Source organism: Macadamia integrifolia, chromosome 10, assembly GCF_013358625.1.
Source record: "Macadamia integrifolia cultivar HAES 741 chromosome 10, SCU_Mint_v3, whole genome shotgun sequence".
Taxonomy (NCBI): Eukaryota; Viridiplantae; Streptophyta; class Magnoliopsida; order Proteales; family Proteaceae; genus Macadamia; species Macadamia integrifolia.
The window spans coordinates 23,786,542-23,809,881 of record NC_056566.1 but is presented as its reverse complement, the minus strand read 5'-3'; the positions used below and the strand labels follow the sequence as shown (position 1 = coordinate 23,809,881).

The following is a 23,340-nucleotide window of genomic DNA, read 5'->3' as shown; positions in this document are numbered from 1 at the left end:
ATTCAATAGTGCTATTTGATCGGGTATTTGATTGACTACTCCATCTAAATCCTCTAGGGGCTCCACTTTGGAAGATCAACAACTTCCTAAGTGCAGTTCCACTCAAGAGCCATCATCTCCTAGTTCATAGCTTCCTTCCACTTTGGATCAGTCATAGCCTCAAAGACATTCTGATGATAGGAGTCGAGGAAAGAGCAACTAAGTAAGCAACATCTATAGGAGAGATTTCATCATAGGAAACAAAATTGGCTATAAGATCGGTGCAAGCTCTTGTTCCTTTCCAAACAACAATGGGGAGATCTAACTCAGAAGGAAGGGAAGACGTGTCACATGAGTCAAGAAGGTGATTTTTGGCAAGTCTACCTCTTCCTTCTTTTGAACATAAGTAACTTTTTCTCCTTGTCAACCTCTTCACTGCTAGGTTCCCCTCCTATACCAACTCCCCTTGAATCTAATGTTATCACATCATCTACATCCACATCCCTAGTCTTCCCTACATCAAGAAGAAAAGGAGGAATAGGCAAAGGGTGATCAACAACCACCTCTTTACTTCCACTACTCTCACCTTGAAGAGGTGGCATTATGGAGAGAGAAGAAAGGCACAGATTCAAGAAGGTGACATCGTTGGAGACAAACTGCTTTCTAGAGGATGGATGCTACTTATAGCCTTTCATAGCAAGAGAGTAGCCAAGAAAGATACATTTGAAGGCTTTAGGGTCAAGTTTAGTATGAGAATACTTATTAACATGAACTTAGCACACACACCAAAACACCTTTTTTTTTGGGGGGGGGGACGAGAAGGCAGAAACAAGGGTAGACAAGACTTCCCAAGGATATTTTAGGACCAAGGATACTGGAAGGCATAAGATTTATTAGGAAGAATACAGAAAGAAGTGCATCGGACTTAAAGGTCCTAGGGACATGCATACCAAATAACAAGCTCCTAATGATTTCCAATAAATGGCGATTTTTCCTCTCAACAAGAAAATTTTGTTTATTTGATTCATACAGACAATTATAGCCAATTGGTAAGGTATTGGTATATTGCTGGATTTCTATTTTGGGAATTCTAATGTAATTACAAATATTTAGAATCTTCATCCAATTTTCCTTTTGATTTGTTTGGTAAAGGGGCTAAGCACTCGTTGGAGCTGCTAAAATTGGAATGACCCTTTTATAAAGAGTTTTACGAGCACCACACCCCCACCCCCACGCCTTGCATAGTAGAGGTAAGAATTGAAGTGTTTACATATAGGCACCCCATGAGAACAATTTTCAGTTTTACTTATCGACAAATTATTTGGTTGTGCAAGTATATTTGATGTTTGCTATTGTCATAAACATATTGTTTGGCTATTTCCATAGCTATTTATTTCTGTTAGATTGCATTTTCCTGTTGTTATTGCAACTATATTCAATTTCTTGGGTGTCTCAGTATGCCAAAGCAGAGAACCATTGCCCTTGGTAAGTCGGTTTATTCCTTGAGGAACATTACCCACAAGGGCTGATCTTAGATCCATTCTACATCAAACATTCTAGCAACACCTTGAGTTCTCAAGTTTCTCCCATTGGTACATCGAACCTGAAACAAGACTTATGGTATGATGCAGTTGCAAACCTCAAAACCACCAAGTAGAAAAAGAAGATGACTTGCAAACCAAAGGATTAAGAACTCAAAAACCAAAAATACTGATGCATCCAGATAACTCAACTGCAGAAAGAGTGTAGAAAATAACTTCAGTAATGGTCAAAGCCCAGGTTCAACCTCCCAAAAGCTGCTAAACCAAGCAGTCAAAAGTTTCTCATAAGAATCAAATCTTTGTGAACTTCATCATTGTCACAAGGTGACACTACCTTGCCAGGTCACAGACTTTGACCAGGACATGCGGGTCCATTCATAAAGGAACTGATACTCATCTCACTGGTCATGAGTAGTTGAAATATGAGTTTAAAGCTTATAAAATCAGAGTGCAATTTCACTACATTTCTGTAAATATTTGTCACTTTGAATTTACTTTTAAGGCACTTCCCCAACTAATTTTGAGCAAAAACTTGACCAGTGAGATGGGTGTCAAGTTCTCTATCACATGGACCCAACCTTGTTTGCTACATGGCAATTTATGATGGAAGACAAAGTTGACTAACTTTTGAGAAATTGAACATCCCCCTAAACATGCAATTGTTATGTAGAAATACCAGGACCTTATATAAATAATAAACCCCATTCCCTAACCTTAAAGAGTTAAGACTTTAACATTATACACACATATGGAGAAACTTCAAAATGCACTACAACTCTCAAAAGACTTTTTCATTTCAATTTTTGCACAAACTTCTGACAAGGGGAAATAAACGTCCAAAAGCTAATTTGTATAAACTAAATCCCAAATCCAGAAAGGCTATTAAGACTCAAATAACCTATGGGAGGTGGCTGATTTTTTTTTATAGGGAGTCCCAATTGTTGGGGACATCATTTCAGTTGTACAGCATTACTGTATAGGTTGATTTTTTTTACAAAATCATGAGTAAATCAATTACTATCTTAAATCACATCCAAATTGCATGATGATGGACTTGTAAGAAAGCTAGTTACATGAACTTTCTAGTGAAACACTGTGACATGGAAAAACTTAGACGAGACAAGAAGTGCCTCAGGATTGTAACCAATGGAGCATGGGTGATGTAGATCGCAGTAACAAGGCCCCAAAACTAGTCAAGACTGGTTGTGGGACGCAACTGCTGTGGGAGGCAGCCTGGTCTGGTGTGGCTTGGTTCTTGGTTCTTGGTTCTTGATTGGTTCACCCAAGGACAGCTTGCGTGGATAAGAATTGAAGAAGATTCATTCAACATTTGTGGGCCCCATTCTGACCATGATATGGAGGAAATTTTGGGATTGATTGATGACTTGCGTGAGGAGGAATTAGTGGAAGAGTTTCCATATTTTTTGGATTCAATTACTATTTTCGCAGAGGTGATTTTTAGGGGATTATTTCCAGTTCTTATGGGCCCCACGGCCAGCTGGATGAGATCAATTTGAAGACTAATTGGCAACTGCTGGATCCTTGCTTCACAAGGAATCGATTTGGTTATCTTATTTACATTTTTAGATTTGTTTCTTTCCTATTTTCTTGTAATAGGTAATAGGCAAGTTTTCAATTAAGAATGGGATTTTATTTTGAATTGGATTTGTAATAGGAAGGTTTTAGTTCAGTCAATTAGGTTGTGATTGATGATCATTCTATAAATAAAAGACAAGGCTGATTTACAGCCACGATTTGATGAAGAAAAAAAAAAGACTTGGATTATTCCAATTACTGTGAGATGCAGTGAGGTGAGAGACCTTGTGGGTGAGATGCCCAGGGAAGAGTGAGATACTCGACCCAACCTATTCCCCTTCCCCATCTATCTTCTATTCTTCTTCTCCCCTTCTCTATTTTATGTTTATTTCTCTCTTTATTTTCTCTTCTATCATGAGTGATTCCAGTCTTGTTCGAGTTCAGTTTGAAGCTTTATTACAAGCACCAACACCTGCTGCCATTGCAAGATCTGAGAAGACAAGTCCAAGACCTGCGGCATCTCTTTTGTTCAGTCTATCGACTGGCAGCACCTATGATCCTGTTCTGGAATTAATTCCTAGTTATCTATATGGGAATTGATTCTACATTGATGGGTCTTTCAGTGTCCCATTTTCAGCATGTATACTATTTTGCTTATTTCTTGGCAGGTTTCATTTGCATGAGGCCATGAGGGACCTGACTTATTAGAGTTATGCTTAAAAATATTTTCCTTTTTATCTTATGTGGCTATTAATTAAGATTTGGACAAAGTATTACAATTTTGTTGTACAGAAATCAAGTATGAGCGTCTAATAATAAAATTACAAATTAGATGTTTTTACTTGTTCAAGTTCAAATGTGGCTTATGATATTAATCAGAGAGATTGCATAGGATGAGGAAGCTTCTATGGCCTACCGAAAATTATGAGTTTTATACAGTACACTTTTTTTCCTATTTTTAATCAAAAGAGAAACAGAATAGGTTGAAGTAATCATTGTAGAATACAATCTTGGGAGCAGTTATACACTTATACCGTGAGAAGGGTTATCAGATTGGCACTCTCCAGCAATTGACGAAGTATAAACTGACAGCAGGACTGATTTGTTCAAACCGGCTCTCAAGATGCTAAATCCGAAAGGAGGGCAGGGAGTGTGCTGCACAATTGCGGAGAATGAAAATAGCAATTCAAACCCATGGTTATGAACAGCACAGAAACACGTGAGTACAGCTATTTCCAAGAAATCCCAGGGACTAGCATGGTCCAGCAGACCTGCATCATTCATTAGTTACAGAAATTATCAATAAAAAGACAAAGCAGAGCATATCTTACACATACCATACAAAAAATGTCTTTAGCAGATTCGTACATCTACAAGTTTGTTAAAAAAAAAAAAAGGAACTGATTAAGCAAACCCGTGAACATAGTTTTAAGGGAGCCAACTGAAAGCACATTCCTACCTAACTGCGACAGGACTTCCATGGTGAAAGAACCCTTTTGTTCCAAAACATTGGAGATCAGATTAAGCTGAAGGATGTACAATAGTGCAAAGTGCACTTCACATAGAATAATAAGCGATTGACGTACTTCTCGGCTCACAGTATGCTTCAATAGGTACACCAAAAAGATCACCACTGAAGGATGGAGCAGAATGTGGCAAAAAATTTGTTAGATGCACAATTAATCCAAAAAAGAGAATCAGATATAATAAAGCATAATAATAAAAGGGATTGAATTCCTTGTCCAGCTGCATAGCATACACTAGCGCCTCTCTGGGTCAATCTCTCTCCTCCCACAATAGAGGGCAGATATATCATTTCATAGGAGGGAGAGGAGAGAGAGAGAGAGAGAGAGAGATGGGGAGGCACTAGCATAGGCTACACAGCCTGGTGGCATTCTTTTTCCCTAATAAAAAACAGTCAAATGGAAAAAGAAAATATTAAACATACTATATATGGCATGGATGAAGCCAGGCTTCATGGCAAGAAGAAATATCAGTGCAAGTGTAATAGCTCGAGAACTTTTGCGCAGACCCCATGCTATTGTAGCAACGATCAATACTTTTGTCTCTTCCTTCTCTGCAATTTAAGATAAGATGAAGCACAGTCACATGACATTGAAGTACAATCATAACTTAAGAGACTTAAGCCTCTTAAGAATAATGATAGAAACGATAATAATAAATAAAAGTAAACTAAAAACATAACAATGAGAGATTGAAAAATTCGGGTATTAGGACTATGCCCTTGAGGATGGAAAAAAACAAGGATTTAAAATATATGAACCCTTTGCAGGCCAGAGAAAATAAAGAAATCTATATAGGGTGGGTTGCCCCCAATGCCAACCCACTTTTTTTGGGTTGAATTTTGAATAAACTTGAATGATTTTGGATACCGTTTTACCACTGGTCATTGTATTTTTAAAATTTTACTGAAGTAACATGAAAATTGCAGTAATTAAATCTCTCTCGCCAATTAAATCCTTCGTCTTTCCTTCTCTCACATGAACTCTAAAAAGAAAAATAAATCTAAGGATTAAGAAATCCTATGTTTCCCCCTTTTTTTCCACCACTCAACTAAGCCTCTCTCTTATAAATACATACTCTCACTCTCTCATGAAATCCCATCGCTAGGAATCCTTTTGTTTTAAAACTCCTAAAACTTCTCTCAATCTCTCCCCAACCCCCTCCATCTCTCATGTCTCTACTCTTATTATTATTATATTTTTTCCTTCCCCATTTCTTCTTATGATTCTTTTTTTGTATTTATTTAGAGCATCTCATTTTATTTTTACTAAAAGGGCAAATTTCTAAGCACAGTTTCCTAATGCATGTTCTTCTTCTTCTTCTTCTTCTTCTTCTCTCTCTCTCTCTCACACACACATACACAATTTTTTTTTTTATTGTTCTTTGAGTAGTAGTTTTTTCAGATACTATTTTAGACTTAGGATTTATGAGTAAGATTTTTTTATGCATTAAAAGAAAAGCATTAGCTGTAATCTTACATTTTCTCAAAAAATTGAAGAATTTTCAGTGATATTCTTTGTGTCAATAACCGAGTATGATCTTTTACCTTCTTCTATGGCTCCTCACAATAAATAAATATCTCCAATATGTAATTCATTGTCAACTCGGATTACCCACTCAACCAGTAATACAAATGGAACAGGTGTGGGCTCGACCAAAGCATACATAGCTCAACTGTAGATATATAGTTTGGAAAAGAGCCCAAGCTTGCCATAATATCATGAACCTCAGGCCTAGATTGGGGCAGCCCCATTTCATCTAGGACTCTCGAGGAACTTCTTCCTTATTCAACATCAAAGGATGCAAATCAGTTTGCAGCCTATGCTTGTGAAAATTTTTCTGATGACATACATTATTTAAGGATCAATTCTCTAGATCTTTGCTATTTGCAGTGTTCCTATCCAACGTTTTTCAAGTTCTTCTTATATACAAATCTGATTTCTATTTCCCCAAGCAGTGTGCTAATGATTCTTCCCAGATTTTTCAAAGTACTCTGAACTCAGTTGTCTTCATCATTCATGAAACAGCAGACTGTAATGAGTTCTTACAACTGAAGAAGGTAATATCATGACAAGAATCTAGAAAGGTCACGAGCCTAGTACTTGACCATGAAATGAGATATTTTGATGCTTGACCACAATATGAGACAATCGCTATGTTGTAACCCGGCAGTCACTGAGGAGGGGGTGAATCAGTGAGTCTAATTCCGATCCCTAAATTGGCTTGAATGCTGACTTGGCAAACCCTGTAATACCTATACCTACTCGCACATGGTCATATGCACACTCAGGCTCTCATAGGCACTTCCAAGTGTGCACACTCATTCCACATTCCATGCAATTTATATAGTATACAGTACAAACAAAGACCACACCCACAACATATGGATTTTTACAAAGTTCAGCAAGATGCCTACATCCCCGGAGTAGTGCTTGTAAAGAGGCTTCGTATCTACTCAAATACTGAATAGTGTTGCACCTATAATTGGAGCACCCACTCCCAGGTTTACCCAACATACAACTGAGAGGGCACCCACTACTATAGCTGTATAGCACCTTTACACATCCTTTTGCCAGCACTGGAGCCAGAACCGATTGATCCTCATACTTCAGGTATAATTTCTCCTTCTGACCAACCTATTGCCCTCAGAAAAGGCACTAGGCCTTGTACTCAACACCCTATATCAAATGTTGTTTCATATGATTCCCCTTTCTCCCTCCTATCGTGCTTTTGTGTCTTCCCTTTTATCTACTTGTGTCCCCAGGAATTGGTAGGAAGCTATTGTCCTCTCATTGTTGGCTAACTGTTTTGGAGCAATTTCCGTTTGTGTTTGATCATAGCAAATGGATTCTTGTAAAAAGCAACAATCAATTCTGGAAAGAAAACTGGTTGGAGCTTGAGTTGGAGATCCCTGCTAATTTCAGTTTTGATATCACTGTTAGAGAAGCTCTACAATCTCACTCCTTTTCCTTTTTGGGGTGATCTTTTTTCTGAAAACACCATGCATCAGATTCTCTCCATGAGAGCAGAAAAAAAATGGAAGGCCGCAATGGAGGAAGAAATGGATGCCTTAAAAAGGAATTTTACATGGACTTGTGACTCTTCCACCTGAAAAGAGACTTATTGGCTGTAAGTAGGTGTTTGTGGTAAAACAGAAGATCGATGGTTTTGTTGATAGATATAAGGCAAGGCTTGTGGCTAAAGGGTTCACTCAGACTTACGGAATTGACTACCAAGAGATGTTTGCTCCAGTTGCCAAGTTGACCTCTATGCAAGTTACTCTCATGTGTTGTGAATCTAGGATGGAACTCCAACAACTTGATGTAAAGAATGCTTTCCTCCATGGAGAGCTCGATGAGGAAGTTTATATGGAAATTCCACCAGGTTTCTCTAGCACAAGGACTTAAGGCAAGGTCTGTAAATTGAAGCGTGCTCTCTATAGTTTGAAGCAGTCACTTAAAGCGTGGTTTGGAAGATTCCACAAGGCTATGACATATGTGGACTATAAACAAAGTAATGCTGTGATGCAAAATCGAAGCTGAACCGAGTTGACCCTTCGGGCAATCTCAACCGAGATGAACTGGATCCGATTGGATTTTTGGATTAATTAGGATTTTTAGGATTTTATTTTATTTGGGGATATTTGCAATCTTTTAATTTGGGTCATTGATAGTCAATTTGAGAGTTACCAATTTGAGTTTTATTCTGTTTCTAATTTTATTAGTGAAAACTAAGGAAGCAAATTATAAGTTGCTAATTTAGTCTTAGATTTTTATTAGGCAAGTTTTAATTTCCAGTTATTATATAAAGGCATGTAACCCAAGTATTAGACAGATTTTGAATGATGAATTGAGTTAAAGGTTTTAGTGCCAGGTATGGTGCAAGTCGTGTGACCCCTTTCCCCCCTATTTTTCTCTTCTCCCTGCAACTCTGAGTTTCTCTCAAGGATTTCTTCCCTTTTCTCTACGGGCCCTCCATCAAGTGGTATCAAAGCAAATTTCCTATGAAATCCTTTACTCCGATGGCGTTTCCCCTTGAATTTATTACTCTTATTGAGGAACTTAAGAAGAAATTTAATGATGGAGTGAAGGAACTTCGATTGGAATCTTGGGAACTTCGATCAGATTTTCAAAAGCTTACCGAAAGTACCAAATGCTTATGTGATAAAGTGTGCAACATGATCGAGGGCGGGTTAGTGGTAGACAAGCCAGTTGACACTAGACATGACGATCAAGATGAACCTAGCGGTCCAATCAAGATTGCATCTGAAGAACTGATCAATTGTCCACTTTCAGTTGTGAAACCCCAACATCAGATTCCAATCAAAGTCATATCATTCGTTGGTGACCATCAGGAGACCGTGGCAGATGAAAGCACTATGTGTTGGATCATAGCCCCATCAAAGCCAATGATCGTGGATGTTGATCGAGTGGTGCTGATCCTCTCCTTTAAAACTCGTGGACAAGTTTTTCTCAACATTGGGGGAGTTGATGCAAAATCGAGGCTGAACCGAGTTGACCCTTCGGGCAATCTCAACCGAGATGAACCGGGTCCGATTGGATTTTTGGATTCATTAGGATCTTCAGGATTTTATTTTATTTGAGGATTATTTGCAATCTTTTAATTTGGGTAATTGATAGTCAATTAGGGAGTTATCAATTTGAGTTTTATTCCGTTTCTAATTTTATTAGTGAGAACTTAGGAAGCAAATTAGAAGTTTCTAATTTAGTCTTAGATTTTTATTAGGCAAGTTTTAATTTCCAATTATTATATAAAGGCATGTAACCCAAGTATTAGACAGATTTTGAATGATGAATTGATTTAAAGGTTTTAGTGCTAGGTATGGTGCAAGTCGCGTGACCCCTTTCCCCCCTATTCTTCTCTTCTCTTCTCCCTGCAACTCTGAGTTTCTCTCAGGGATTTCTTCCCTTTCTCTACGGGCCCTCCATTATGCTGACCACACATTATTCATAACGAGGTTTGGTGAAAAAATTACTATGCTCATTGTCTATGTGGATGACATCGTGGTAACAGGAAATGATAGTCCAGAGATTAATCATCTCAAGGGTTTTCTGAGAAGAGAATTTGAGATAAAATATCTTAGAAAGTTGAGGTACTTTCTTGGGATTGAAGTTGCCAGGTCTTCAAAAGGCATCTTTCTCTCCCAAAGGAAGTACATCCTTGATTTGCTATCCGAGACAGCTATGTTGAGCTGTCATCCTTTTGATATTCCTATGGAAGCTAGTAACCCGGCTCAAGGAAAAAAAGGAACCAATTGACAAAGGCAGCTGCCAACGGTTGGTAGGAAAACTGATATATCTCTCTCATATACGACCTAACATTGCTGTGGCTATGAGTTTGGTCAATCAATTTATGCATGATCCCCATTCCTCCCATATGGAAGCTGTTATGCGTATCTTATGAAAGTTGAAGTCAGCTCCAGGAAAAGGGATCCTCTTATCTCCTCATGATCACCTCCGACTTAAAGCTTATACAAATGTTGATTGGGCTGGTTCACCTGGCAGAAAGTCCATCTATGGTTATTGTACCCTTGTAAGAGGGAATCTTGTCACTTGGTGCAGTAAGAAGCAGAATGTGGTGGCTAGAACTAGTGCTGAAGTACAATTTTGTGCTATGGCTCGGGGGATTTGTGAGTTACTATGGTTGCGTACACATTGGATGATATTGGTGTACCTATTCATCTTCCTATGATGCTTTGCTGTGATAACAAGGCTGCTATCAGTATTGCTCATAATCCAGTACAACATGACAGAACCAAACACGTGGAGATTGGCAAACACTTCATCAAAGAGAAGTTGGATGCTGGTTTGATTTGTGTTCCTTTTGTGAAGTCTGTTGATCAACTAACTGATGTGTTCACTAAAGAGCTGGTTAGAAAATTGTTTTATCCTATTTTAGTCAAGTTGGGCCTGTGTGACATCTATACACCAACTTGAGGGGGAGTGTTAGAAAAATGATAAGTGTGCCGCAAGGGCACATTGGGGTTTTTCCCCCTCCACCGACCCTAATTAGAATGGGACGGCTGGATGGGGGGTATATTTGTAATTATCTTATAGTTTCTGTTTTGTACTCCTATCATGACTCTATCATGATTCTATATTATAAATAAAGGACTTGTGTGATCAGTTAAAGACACACAAGCATTCTCTGTTAACACAAAGTTTTACTCCAGTACCTTTTCAGTCCAAAGGAAAAATAGGAAGGCCTTCAAATAAAACAGCAACCGTTTCAATTGGATGAAGTCATGCTCACAATAAGAACAGATGAAGTTAATTTTAACTTCTTTGTTACAGTATCCAAGCAAAAGAAGACATTAAAGAGAGCAACATCAGCTATCATTAGAAATAAATTTGCCATAGTAGACAATAGTATTTCACATAAATGAATCATTGAAAATGTCCTCTCACCTTCTACAGTACGATCATCATTCAAGGATTGCCCATCAGCATCAGACAAGTACAGAAAAACAGAATTGTTGACAAGATTACCCACGGCAACAAGAATTCCAAGACAAAATTGTGCAAGTAAAAAGAATCCAGGAATTGGGTAATGCCACAAACCGACAGTTTCCCAGATCTCCATGTCCTGAAATAATGTTCCAGAAAATATTTCATTAATCTTCTAAGACTTCTCTCTTTTTTTTAAATAAACATCTAGACTTCTATTAAAATTAAGGAACAAAGCTCTATGAAGAGTTAAGGACAGGGAATTACTCTAGACTTCTTATTGAGGAAAGCAAATGCCACATTGAAAACATATGTGCTGGCAGCCCACAAGAGTATGAAGACAAGAAGCAGCCCATTTAACCGGTGCAAGTGGAAGAGGGAAGGGAAGGCATAGAGAATGTAGCCAACATAGGCAAGTAATCCGAATGCACATAAACTTGCAAAATGGAAACTCCAAAATGAGAGAGCAAGCAAGGAGACCTGTCATGTTCACCACTGAAAGTTTTCAAATAAGAAAATGAATGTTTTTCAACTGCAAACAGACTGAATTCAACACTGTAGCTAAGACAAATGGAATACCAATGAAGTATAAACTAAGCATTTCTACTAGAGATCAATGAAAAAAAAAAGAACTCAGCATTTCTACTAGAGGAAAAAAACCAATAGGATCTAATATCCATAGGAGAAAACCAATCCCCACTTGATTTTCACAAATTTTGAAATTTTGGCAAAATCTCACCATTCCTGCAGGTGGGAAATTAAAAAAAAATTAAAAATAAATAAATAAATAAAATCATAACCTATTCTAGAGGAGAGGCTGTTCTGTGTTCAACTATTTGGTAGAACAAATCATAACCTATTCTATGGCCTGATTTCATGGGGGACCTAAACCTCATTCAGGTCCAGGAGACAAGTCCACAAAAAAATCTTGAAGCAGAATTAATAAAACTGCTTTAGAACTGTTTTAGGAAACTAAACCTGAATGACATCTTGAGTGTTGGCCATTGGTCAAAAGAGACAATATGCCAATGCCGATACTCATGAGGTAGAAACGGGGAGGGAAAGGAGAACAATAAATAATTAACCCAGGAGGTGGTGGTTCCCATCTAAATAAAAACATATGAGCTCGCATTTTGTACCCTTCATGCACAATGGATGGTACCTCATAGGTGATAATTTCCACACTCTATTTGGCTGCCAAAAATTATTAATGATAATCTCTTGGGAAAAAAAAATTGTTCACACAATCTGATTATTCAAGTTGTTCAAACAAGAAAGATCAACAATTGGGCCATTTAGCATGTACACAGAAAATTGATCTGAGAACATGCCTGTGTGGAGATTTATTCAAGAGCTCCAACCATGTACCAAAAACACCTTAACCAAAAGTCAAACACCATTCCTTATGATGAAAACGTAGCAGGGATTATCAGTGCAAAATGGTAGGTTGGATTTGGACGCTTGGTTGGTATCGTAAGTTGTATGTTTCAGTATCTTTTCTCTTATACAACCTATTCTACACATAATTTAATACTTAAAACACACAAATTCAATAGAGGCAATCGAATTTTGTATTACAAATGAACAAGTGCTATTTAATAGTATATCAATGTCAAAAAATGTCATCATAGGCAATTAATATGGATTTCCTATTATTCATCCAAAAAAAAAAAAAATATGGATTTCCTATTTAAGCATGTTCACATATGTTTGAAGCATTAGATTGGAATAAAGAACAGAAAAAGTGGTAGTTTGGCTTTGGACTATGACATATGACGGCCATGTTATCTTCTGCCTCAAGATTCTCTCAAAGTCCATCAAAACAGCCCTCTAGGTGAAAATTTTTGAAATTTGAGGGAATTTGGCCAAACGATGTTTCAGTCCACCTAATGATGAAGTGAATGCTCCACAATTGACCACCAAGTCTTGATCAATAGCAAAATAAAGGCCTTTGGAAAAAAATTGAGGTTTTATTGTACTTCCGTAATTCTCAGGTGAAAGGGGATGACCTCACGAAATTTTTCAAAAAATGAGTCAAATTTCACCGAAATGCTTCGAAATGACCACTGCCAAAATTTCAGTCAAAATCTGGTATGCCTGTAGAGTCGATCCCTGTTTCATTTCAAGGCTTCTCCAAAACCGAAATATTTTGAGAAAATTTCGGTCATTGAGATGCAGGTGGTGGGAGTGGGGGTTTGGATGTAAAGAGGGTTTTTTCAAGGTAAAGAGGGAGCATAATTTTTTTTCTAAATTTTTCTGGTGTCTTCTATCCCAGACACCTCCCCTAAAAAAACCAAAACCTTTATACTACATATGCTAAATCTTAGAACATAAGATATGCTAACCCTGCAAACTGTTTGATGGACACAAATTGATTGCCAAGCCACAACAGGCCAATGTCTTGTCCAATTTTTAAAACAGATATCATTCTTGTGGCAAAACAATGGTGTTAAGGGTCAATAAAAAAGGGCAGAGCCATGATTTTACTCCCCTAGCTTTGCTACAATTTGTAGAATTCCCCCTCCCCTCCAAGAAGAAAATCCTAGTTCTGCTCCTGTCCATAATTCCATTAATAATGCAGGAAACTGTATGTCTTACTCTAACCATCATAGAGGACACAGAATATGGTTCAGATCAACATCTAATCTCATCATAGTAGCAAATTCATAAAATTAATTTAGGAAACAATGAAAGACTTGGAAATACAGGAGAAAAAAATTACTCATAGACTGCCTACCGGGAAACCATATGTGAAAAAGTTGATGCTAAAAGTCCGAAAAACAGATCCCCTCAACAAAACATTGGTGTGCCTTACACCAGATCTGTGAATCATAAAAAATGTCATCATGCTTGCCAGCAGAACACCAAGTAACAATGTAATCTGAGCTGACATATGGTAAATTCAAAGATTTTGTTTTCTGTTATGAACATGGATGAAAAGTAAATTAAGAATCAAGAAAGAAAGAGGAGAAGAAGCCATCTGTTTCACCTACCAGCTATTCAGCTTTGATCATATAGAAAGTTGTCAGTATTTCATTTTCTATTTTTTTCTTCTATACCAATCTGCCACAACCAAAGGATCAATGATCAGGATCAGGACATCAATATGCCCACCCAATCTTGAATGGGTAACTTGATCCTTTTCAGTGCTGACCCTGACCAATCCAGGCTAGTGAAATGCAGGCCAGTCGGGCAATTCAGATTGGATTTGACCAGTGCATAAAACCTAGCCTCTACCAGGTTCTATCTCAAATTCTTTTGATCAATAAATTTCCCAGTGGCACGCAAACCTTTCACCAAGAGATCCCCTCCACTCCCCCCCCCCCAACCCACACACACACAGAGCCAAATACATGCATTCAGCAGTCTCATCTGGCCTTAGGCTCCAAGCTTTAAATAAAGCTTATCCAGAATTCACTGCATTTGAGACTAAGGGCAGCAATTACCCTGGTTTTATAAGTTTTTTTTTTTTTTTTTTTCCAAAAAGACACCAAAATATTATCCTTGGAGAGAAATTATATTGTGTTATCCATATGTTTAACTTGGAGCTGTGGACATTTACATCTTTAATGAATTGTGATCTCACACTTCTGGAATTCCAGTCAAAATAGTAAAACCACATCTTCACAGCAGTGAATGAGTGTATTCAGAATACAGGGGAGAAGATTACCTCGATTCACGAATGAAAAACGAATGTCTTGAAGGAAGAAGGTGCTCAGTCAAGTTGCTTTCTCTCATGGACATAATAACATCCATTTCCTCTAAATCGCACTTCACAAAGGATAGCTGTTTGGAAATAAATAAATAAAAATGACAGCATTCATACCAGTAACATAAACCACTAGATGTACAGAACAAGAACAGTCAAATGATAACCATGTCAGAATCGCATCTCAGAACTTCTATTTAAGCACAATTTAAATTTATCCACTTCCCACCTTCAATTACTATTTAAATAAAACTTATATTGTTTCATGAATACCTATATATGATAACTACATTGTTGTGAGTACTGAATATTGGGATTTCAGGTTTGCCACGTAATTATGTATAAGCTACACACAAGCACAAAGTAACATGTCAACATGTATTATATTACTAACAACATTTCTTTTAGATAAGCAAGGAGGGAAACCTCACTGAATCAATAAAATAAAGTTGTAAATATATCAATAACACCCCTTGGGGGGGGGGGGGAGGACAAAAAAAGTATACGATATTTATCAACACCCGTCTTCAACTAAATAATTTTGAAGCCACCAGTCTGTTACCCTATTAGCAAGTTGTATTCCACTTTGCTTTTAGTTATCCATGATCAAGACATTTTCAAGTATTACAATCTCAGTATGTCAGAAGGATTGGCAGAGATCTCTTTCGTTCAAGCTATAGGACGATCAAAAAGCAAGATCTTTTTTGTTTGTCTAATACATTTTTGCAAAGAGCATAGATGTACATGCACATTATTACATAAAATTTTAAAAAATTCAGAAGTTGAAATTTTATTTTACGGATATGTTTATTTAGGTGCAACATTAAATTCTCCCCTTTAAATATATATATATATATATATATATACGTATGAGCTCCAAAGGCACAGATCCACTTCATCCAATCAGCTTTGATTCAATATGCAACTTAGTAATCAATCTCCCCCACATGGATAACTGAAGGATAAACGAAAATAGTAATTCCGGTATTTCATAGAATCTATAGAAGGTTAAAATTCTTGCATAAGCAATATGGGCGAATGTTTTCCAAATGGCCGATTAAGAAAGCCTTTCCTTAATGGTCAAATATATGCCACACAGCAGATCAGATGGGGCCCAAATTTTGTGGACAGCTAAACCCAAGGTCCCCTGCTCACATATCAAGTTCCAGCCAAATCGGAGTTTTCCAAGTGGCAATATAAAGCTTTGAAAATCCAGGACTATGGGAAAGTGCACACTAGTGGTTGGAATAACGTAGGCATCATGGTCATACATATGGATCCATAACAATAATATTATGTGCATGGTATGATAACACATGCATGTGTGGCATAAGTCATTGTACGAGTGTAGTTTGGTGTTGTGTATTACGTGTCATGTGTAGTTATGTGCAGTTATCTTGTTATGGTGATGTGTACGTGCAATCAGCATAGGTGTAGGAAGTGTGAGGGAAGTTACATGGGTTATGTAGCCCTTGTAAGTTACTCAACTGCTATGGTTATCTACTATTTTAATGGAAGTCCAACTCTATCGGGGTATGAAGTTTAAACCCGATAAACAACTTGTTGTTTGAGGTGGTCGCCTCCATACGGCCAAAGTTTCCTTCTCTCCCATCTCTCTCATTACACATGAGGATAGAATTAGGCTCCGAAATTTGAAGTGTGGCTAATGAGACCATGTCCTCAATATACAGTGGTTGGAATTGCCACATCATACATTCACATGGCACAATGAAGGTGCACCGTTGTGGAATGGCTTATTTGATCGTGTGAACGAGTTTTTCCCACACATAATTTACAACTAATAAAGACTTCAGGGATCTTCCCAAGCAAATAGAACACTAAAATTGAGGTCCCACAAATAGAAAGCATTTGACTACAAAGGGAGCACAGGACCTCTATTCTACAACGAACTTAAATAGTCTCAGTTCCATAGTTGTGAAGGCGTTGCCGTGTCCAGGTGCCTTGGTCACCTTGAACGCCTAGGTGGGCGCCTTGTTGCTGTCGCCTTGCATTGAGGCCCCCTCCAACGCTTTGGGTCACCTAGACGCTGTGGCAACTATGAGTCTCAGAGTAGGCATCAACCTCCAGACTCTCACTAGAAAATTGTCAACAATTAACTGCTACATTCACAAATTTAAAAGGAGAAATCATTGTGTACCATGTAGTAGAAAACTAGAAGAGAAAGACCAGAACAGATTTCTGTCCACTCTGAGATGGAAGACATTTTATAGAACCCAATGAAGTCTGCTACCATTTGGAGAATCTTCGGGAACACAATAGGGAGCTGATACACATAAAGCAGGGCAATGTTGAAGCCAGCATACAATAGAAGAGGCCTCCACCACCTTCAATCCCAGAGATACAAAAAGTAAGCCACCAAAGAGAAACAAAAAAGTTGAATTATGAAGGAAAATTGCACCACCCGCCCCCTGTGCATGCACGCACTGGTTGGGGGGGGGGGGAAGGGGGAATGGAGTGGATAAAGAAATAATTAACTACAAAATAGTTACCTGAAAAGACCCAGGAAATTGCTTGTCAGAGACCAATCAACAAGTCCTACACAGCTGCAAATAAAGTATGGTAGAGAAGCCCAGGAAGGACGACTAATCCCCACAACAAGCTGAATAGCAGGCAATAGTAAGCAGCAAGCAACTCCGAGATGGGTACCTTCCACATGGCAAAATAAGAAAGTAATCCAAAAGCAGTTCAAAACATGGCTACATGATTACTTCAATAATATGCAACTAATAATCATAAACATGACTGGATCACTAATGAGACAACCAGCAAGGCAAATCTTTAATATGCAGTAGCACAAAAAGCTGCAATGCAATTTTCATCAAAGCCAAGATATATTGGACTATCATCAAACTGATTGCACAGTCAATAGTAACCTTTATTTATACTACTGTGCAAGAAGGGGGACAATGACTACTCATTGAAAATTTCATGGTTTTATACTTTTTGATAAATTTTATTTGTTAACAGAAGCCATTTTTAGTAACTCATCTTTACCTTCCCATTCAAGAATAATTGAAGTTATTCACATTCTAAGTGACTTACGAAAGAAGTGGAAAATGTAAGCATATATAGGAAACTTCAAGAATACACAAAAATAATTTTTAATACGACTATCTTTAACTAACCTAAACGTTCCATGCATGATAAGAAATGACCCCAAGAGGAGTCTTGCCATGGAATCAGTAAAAACCTACTCCCACAGATTTCAAGTAGAGCAACAAGAGCTGTTAATAACTGAACGACCAAGAAAGAAATGGCAGACGGAGATCTCAAGGGCTGGACTCTGCAAAAAGTTTGACATAAATAGATACAAGAGTGTCATGCAATGAAATGAAAATATTTGAGACAAATCTAAACCAAGGAATAAAGAATCTTAAAAAAAAATTAAGCAGAAAATTTACCTCACATATCCGAGTAACTGTGCCCACCAAGAATCTATTACACTCCATTCATCACCCTCAACAGCCCAAATGATATAGAATATCACTTGTGGGAGAATGGCCAGTAAGGAGAAGAAAATAATAAACCATTGCACGCCGGATTGCCTTCGAAAATGAAATCCTGTTGAATAAAGATGAGGTATAACCATTTGTCTGAAGAGGGAAAACGGAGAAGAAAAGCTCATCAATTATGGTAATCCAGATTATACAGGAGAAACAATCCGATCATAAAGGAAAAAGATATGAGAAGAACTGTGCTGGTCACACTTCCATTGCCCAAGCCCATATGCGCTCTTTCCCTCAGTGCACATTGGGCTCTTCCTTAGTAACTTCATCTTTTATTTGAAAGAGATGCATGAAAAAGAGGTCCTTTGCCAAGTGGGAGGAGACTTTTGGATTAGAACTTGCTAAATGAAGCTACGATGAGATTCTTGGAAGGAACATCAAGGTCTTTGAAAGCAAATTATCTTCACCTCAACAGATTTGGATGAAAATAAAGCATTTGGCTACACAATTGAACTGCTTGATCCAATTGAAATCGAGATCTACAAATGATTGGCAGATGTAACAATAAGAAAGGCATGGTTAGGCCAAGATGGTGCTGGAGATCAGATTACACCATAGTTCTATTATTGTGATTCCATTGAGGGATTGTACTTTGATTTTTTCTTTGAGTTTTGGTGGCCAATGGCTATCCTTTGTTGACAGGCCCATAAATACAAAAACAAAAATTGGTAATCCTCAACAGAATTCAAAAGTACAAGGCTTCCCTGGTTACCTATTCATCAGCTAATGAGTTGGCTGAATGCATCGTCCATACAAATGAAAAAACTCTGTTAGCTCTTAGCACATAAGGCTCTAGCTCTCAAAATGAGGCATGATCAAATGTACCCAACCACATTGAAGGACGATTTCCACACCATGAATAGCTGCTTTTTACTCCACTGCAATTGAGTCACAAATCCAATACGACCAGAAAAAACTCTAACACCCACTCCCTCACCCCCACCCCGACCCCCACCCCCTTGAGAAGAAAAAAAATCCCAAAAGCCCAAGATTAGCAATGGAGCTGCCAGTAGGCATCAATATTGAGCTTAATCACATTATCAAGGGAGGATCCATAGATGCTGGATAGTTAACTTCTCCCCAAGAGATCTTTGTTGCTTAGGTTGCTAAGACCTCCAGTCAATGCATTCAGAGTTGAACACAAATGGCTCTAACCATAGTTGTCATGGTGCCAAGGCAAGTCACAATGGTGGCCAGCCATCTTGACGCTTAGATGCTTTGGTGAGGCCAAGGCGCCAAAGGCAATGTTGTAATGTGGGGTTTTAAGGGTGTTTTAGTCTTTAGGGGTATTTTGGTCCTTGTAATTTCTAGAACATTCGTTTCTTAACTGTGAATAAAGAGGGGCTGGTGTCTAATTGACACAAGCTCAATCCCCCAAATCAACATCGTATCAGATCTAGCATCAAAATTGGGATCCTAACCCTAATGCCCTAACCAAGAGAAAACAAAAGAAGGAAAAACCCTAGTTCACTTTTTCTCCTTCTCTCTCCAGTCACTGCCTACTATCACCGCCACTCGCTGCCACCCACTATCGCTAGCGCCTCAGGCTCCCACCATCGTCTCTCGTCACACCTAGCGACCCTCGCCCTTGCCTCTTGTCGCACCTCTCACCATCGCTGCTAACCAGCGCCTAGTGCTTCTCGCCATTTGTCGCCGCTGCTATTCTCCACCCTCGGTGGTTGAATGTGATTTTTCCCACAGAGGGTTTGTTGCCCTTTTATTCCGATGATCTATGCCAACGATCTATCATATTTTTGAAGATTCTAATGATTTCCTAGGGATGTTGTCTGAGACTCATATCTTGATTAGCAACCATTTCTGAAGTAACTACTACATCCATTGGACAGAAAGGAAATAATCATTGTGATTTTCCTTTGTTCCCTACTAGCTCCATCAAACTTGATGGGAGCAACAATTGGATGTGGTCTCATTCCTGTTTCTTAGCTATTGGTTCCTGTGGCTATTTTGGTTACATTATTGGGGACACTCCTAAGCAAATTGTTGCTGATCAAACTCAAAAAAATGGGAGACAGACAATTACCTAGTTATGTCATATCTTATTAATTCCATGGATCTCACTATTGCTCAAGGTTATCTCTTACTAAATATTGTTGCAAAGATCTGGAAGCTACCAAGGACACCTATTCTCAAGTTGGTAATGATGTTGATGTAGATTAATCACCAAAAAATGCTGATCTTATTAGGAATAAGCCTAGGGTTGGGTTGTATAAGTGTTGGGCCTTCAGTCCATGTGGTTTGGAGTGTATTGGGCCACTTTAATGGGTCTAAAAGAGGGGCTCTAAGATTGAGTACGGGATTACTAATTAGTTTCCATTTTTCATTAGTTTCCTTTTTAGTTAGGTTGATTTGAGCTATATTTGTTTCCTTAGGAGTCAAGTTATTAATTGAGTCAAGTCATTAGTAGTTAATTTCCTTTTTCAACTAGTTTCTAATTTCTAATTTCAGTTATTTTCTAATTTCAATTTTTACTAATTATTGTATTAGGAGAATATTTGGTTTCCATTTTGAGGAACTTTCTATTTTGTAATTCCCTCCCCCATCAACATTATAAATAAAGAGGAGGCTCCTAAAAAAAGAGATGATTTTGATTAAAAAAAAAAATTAATGCTTGTTGCTATTGTCTTCTTCATGAAGAGGTGTCTTGTGTTTGATCAAGGCTGATGGAATTGGTGTTTGATCCAATTGACTCTTTGCGGTGTTCTCTTTTTCTTCTTCAAGGTTTTCTAAAGGCTCTACCACTGCTCTACAGACCAGGTATTTAAAAGTCTAATTCTGCCCCCAATCTCCTTAGTTTTCACAATCGGTTCTCTGTGACCTGAAGTACTTCCAGCCCTTGGTTTGAGCTGTAATTTTGATCAAACCATCCACCCATTAAGGGCCTCCTTCGATCCAAGTTCTAGGGTGATCAGACCAGGAATTTGACAGATACAAGAAATCTCCCTAATCTGGTCGATCTCTGTATAAACCCTATTCTGCCCAGAAATTCAATCGACTATTCTGATTATTTGTGCATGATATTGGTCACTATATATCCTTGTTTCAGTCCCAGATTTTAGTGATTTAAAGTCTCTGTTTTCTGGTTTCCTTCTAGTTGCAGAATTCTGAAATATAGAGATCGATAGGGCTGATCCTTACTAATTGATCTCAGTCTGATTTGTATCCTGTTCTAGACTTACTTGGTGAATGTGTGGTTATTCGTTGATTAAAAGTTCCTGCAATTGAGACTTGGTTAGACTCCCTATCCTAGTCTATATTAGATGCCAAATGCTACAAGTTAAGAAAGAAGATTCATGAAACTAAACAAAAGGAACTCTCCCTCTCCCAGTATTATTCTGCATTATGAGGTATGTGGCAAGAATTAGATTTTTATGAAGATTGTGTTACTACCTGTGAAACTGATACCATTATATTTAAGGAGGATAAGCTCTGTGTGTGTGTTCCTTGCTGGACTCAATGTTGAGTTTAATCAAAATCTATCACATATCTTGAGTCAGGATCCCTTCCCATCCCTAGAGCGGGCTTATGCCATGGTGCAATCTGAAGATATTCGTTGCACTGCTATGCTTACCCCTGGAGCATAGGATAGATCTGCTCTTCACTCTGGACCAGGCACATAATCTAGGGATGGCCCCTCTTGGACCACTGAAAAGGAACCAATGAAAGTGATTATTGTGGAAAGGAATGCCATACCAAGGAACGTTGTTGGAAACTACATGGCAAACCAGCCAATTCTCGTAGCCGTGGGCAAGGACGATCCAATGCAACTACAAATTAGGCTTCTACTGATACTTCCTCAGGTTCTTCGATTTCTCAAGAGGTGTTACAGACTTTGTGACAATTGATGACCAAACTCGACGCTGCTTCTTCCTTTGTGGCCTCAGCTACCTCCCTGCCAACATCGTCCGATCCACCTCCTCCATACTCAGGTATTCCATTTGGTGGACATTGTGCATCAATTGAATCCACTTCTTATATAATCGAATCTGGTGGGATCTCCTAAACACTTTGATGTTGATTCTCCTTTGTCAGGTTACCAAAAAGTCTGTGTTGATGATGGTTCCCCCTCCTTTATTTCTAGAAAGGGATCCATACTTCCATCACACCTAGTCCATTGTTATCTCACTCATTTGTCTTGCATGTTCCCAAATTTACTACTAACCTTCTTTAAATTAGTAGTATTACTAGGGATCTTCATTGCAAAAGTAATGTTTTTTTCCTACCCATTGTCTCTTACATGACTTGGTAACAGAACGTACGATTGGCAGCGAAAAAGTGGTGGGTGGTTTGTACCTGGTTGACAAGTCTTCCACAGCAGTGACTACTCAGACCTCTATTCCAGATTCCTTTACATTTTCTTTAACTGAACTTTATCAGTGGCATCGTCGTTTGGGTCACCCCCTTCAGGCATTTTAGCCAACTTATTTCCTGATTTATTTAGACAATGTAATCCAAACATTTTCTTTTGCAATACTTGTATTTTTGCCAAGAAAATTAGATATGTTTACCCTATTTCAGATAATTGAAGTTTGGTTCCATTTGGTTTAATTCACTCTAATATTTAGGGGCACTCCTGTCGTGTATCTATCACTGGCCACTGGGGGTTTGTTACATTTAGACTATTATAGCCATACTACTTGAGTGTATCTGTTATGTTAGAAAAGTGATGTTTTCTTGTGCTTTAAGCAATTTGATGCTAAGGTCAAAATTCTTCGCATTGACAATGGCATGGAATACACTGATAGGGAATTCCAAGTATACTTGTATGACAAGGAAATCCTTCATCAAACTAGTTGTGTAGACACCCCTACTCCGAATGGGGTAGCAGGATGGAAGAACCGCCACTTGTTAGAGGTGGCCTGGTGCCTAATGTTTGAGACTCAAGTTCCTCCTCAATATTGGAGTGATGTTCTCTCTGCCGCCTATCTCATTAATCGGATGTCCTCCTGTGTCTTGGCCTCACGCCCTGTTGAGGTTCTAATGGGTTCTTCCTCCTTTGTTGTGCCTCCTAAGGTGTTTGGGTGTGTGGCATTTGATCG

At 38.3% G+C, this 23,340-nt stretch overlaps 1 protein-coding gene across 2 annotated transcripts in view; it reads right to left on the bottom strand.

The window, feature by feature from the left end:
• Nucleotides 1-1,469: 1,469 nt before the first annotated feature.
• LOC122090917 (piezo-type mechanosensitive ion channel homolog) overlaps nt 1,470-23,340 on the bottom strand; it is a 33,087-nt gene continuing 11,216 nt past the window's right edge. Inside the window, exons 3-13 of one of the 2 annotated variants that reach the window (XM_042660682.1) lie at nt 18,179-18,338; nt 17,972-18,060; nt 17,267-17,423; nt 16,915-17,101; nt 14,718-14,833; nt 13,785-13,869; nt 11,315-11,527; nt 11,009-11,186; nt 5,005-5,133; nt 4,516-4,689; nt 1,470-4,327 (exon numbers count right to left, since the gene is read on the bottom strand). In XM_042660682.1, the coding sequence (XP_042516616.1) occupies nt 4,077-4,327; nt 4,516-4,689; nt 5,005-5,133; nt 11,009-11,186; nt 11,315-11,527; nt 13,785-13,869; nt 14,718-14,833; nt 16,915-17,101; nt 17,267-17,423; nt 17,972-18,060; nt 18,179-18,338 (1,739 nt within the window). In that variant the 3' untranslated portion in view covers nt 1,470-4,076. Of the gene's footprint in view, nt 4,328-4,515; nt 4,690-5,004; nt 5,134-11,008; nt 11,187-11,314; nt 11,528-13,784; nt 13,870-14,717; nt 14,834-16,914; nt 17,102-17,266; nt 17,424-17,902; nt 18,061-18,178; nt 18,339-23,340 lie in introns of both variants that reach the window. The other variant, XM_042660681.1, reaches the window with a different exon arrangement.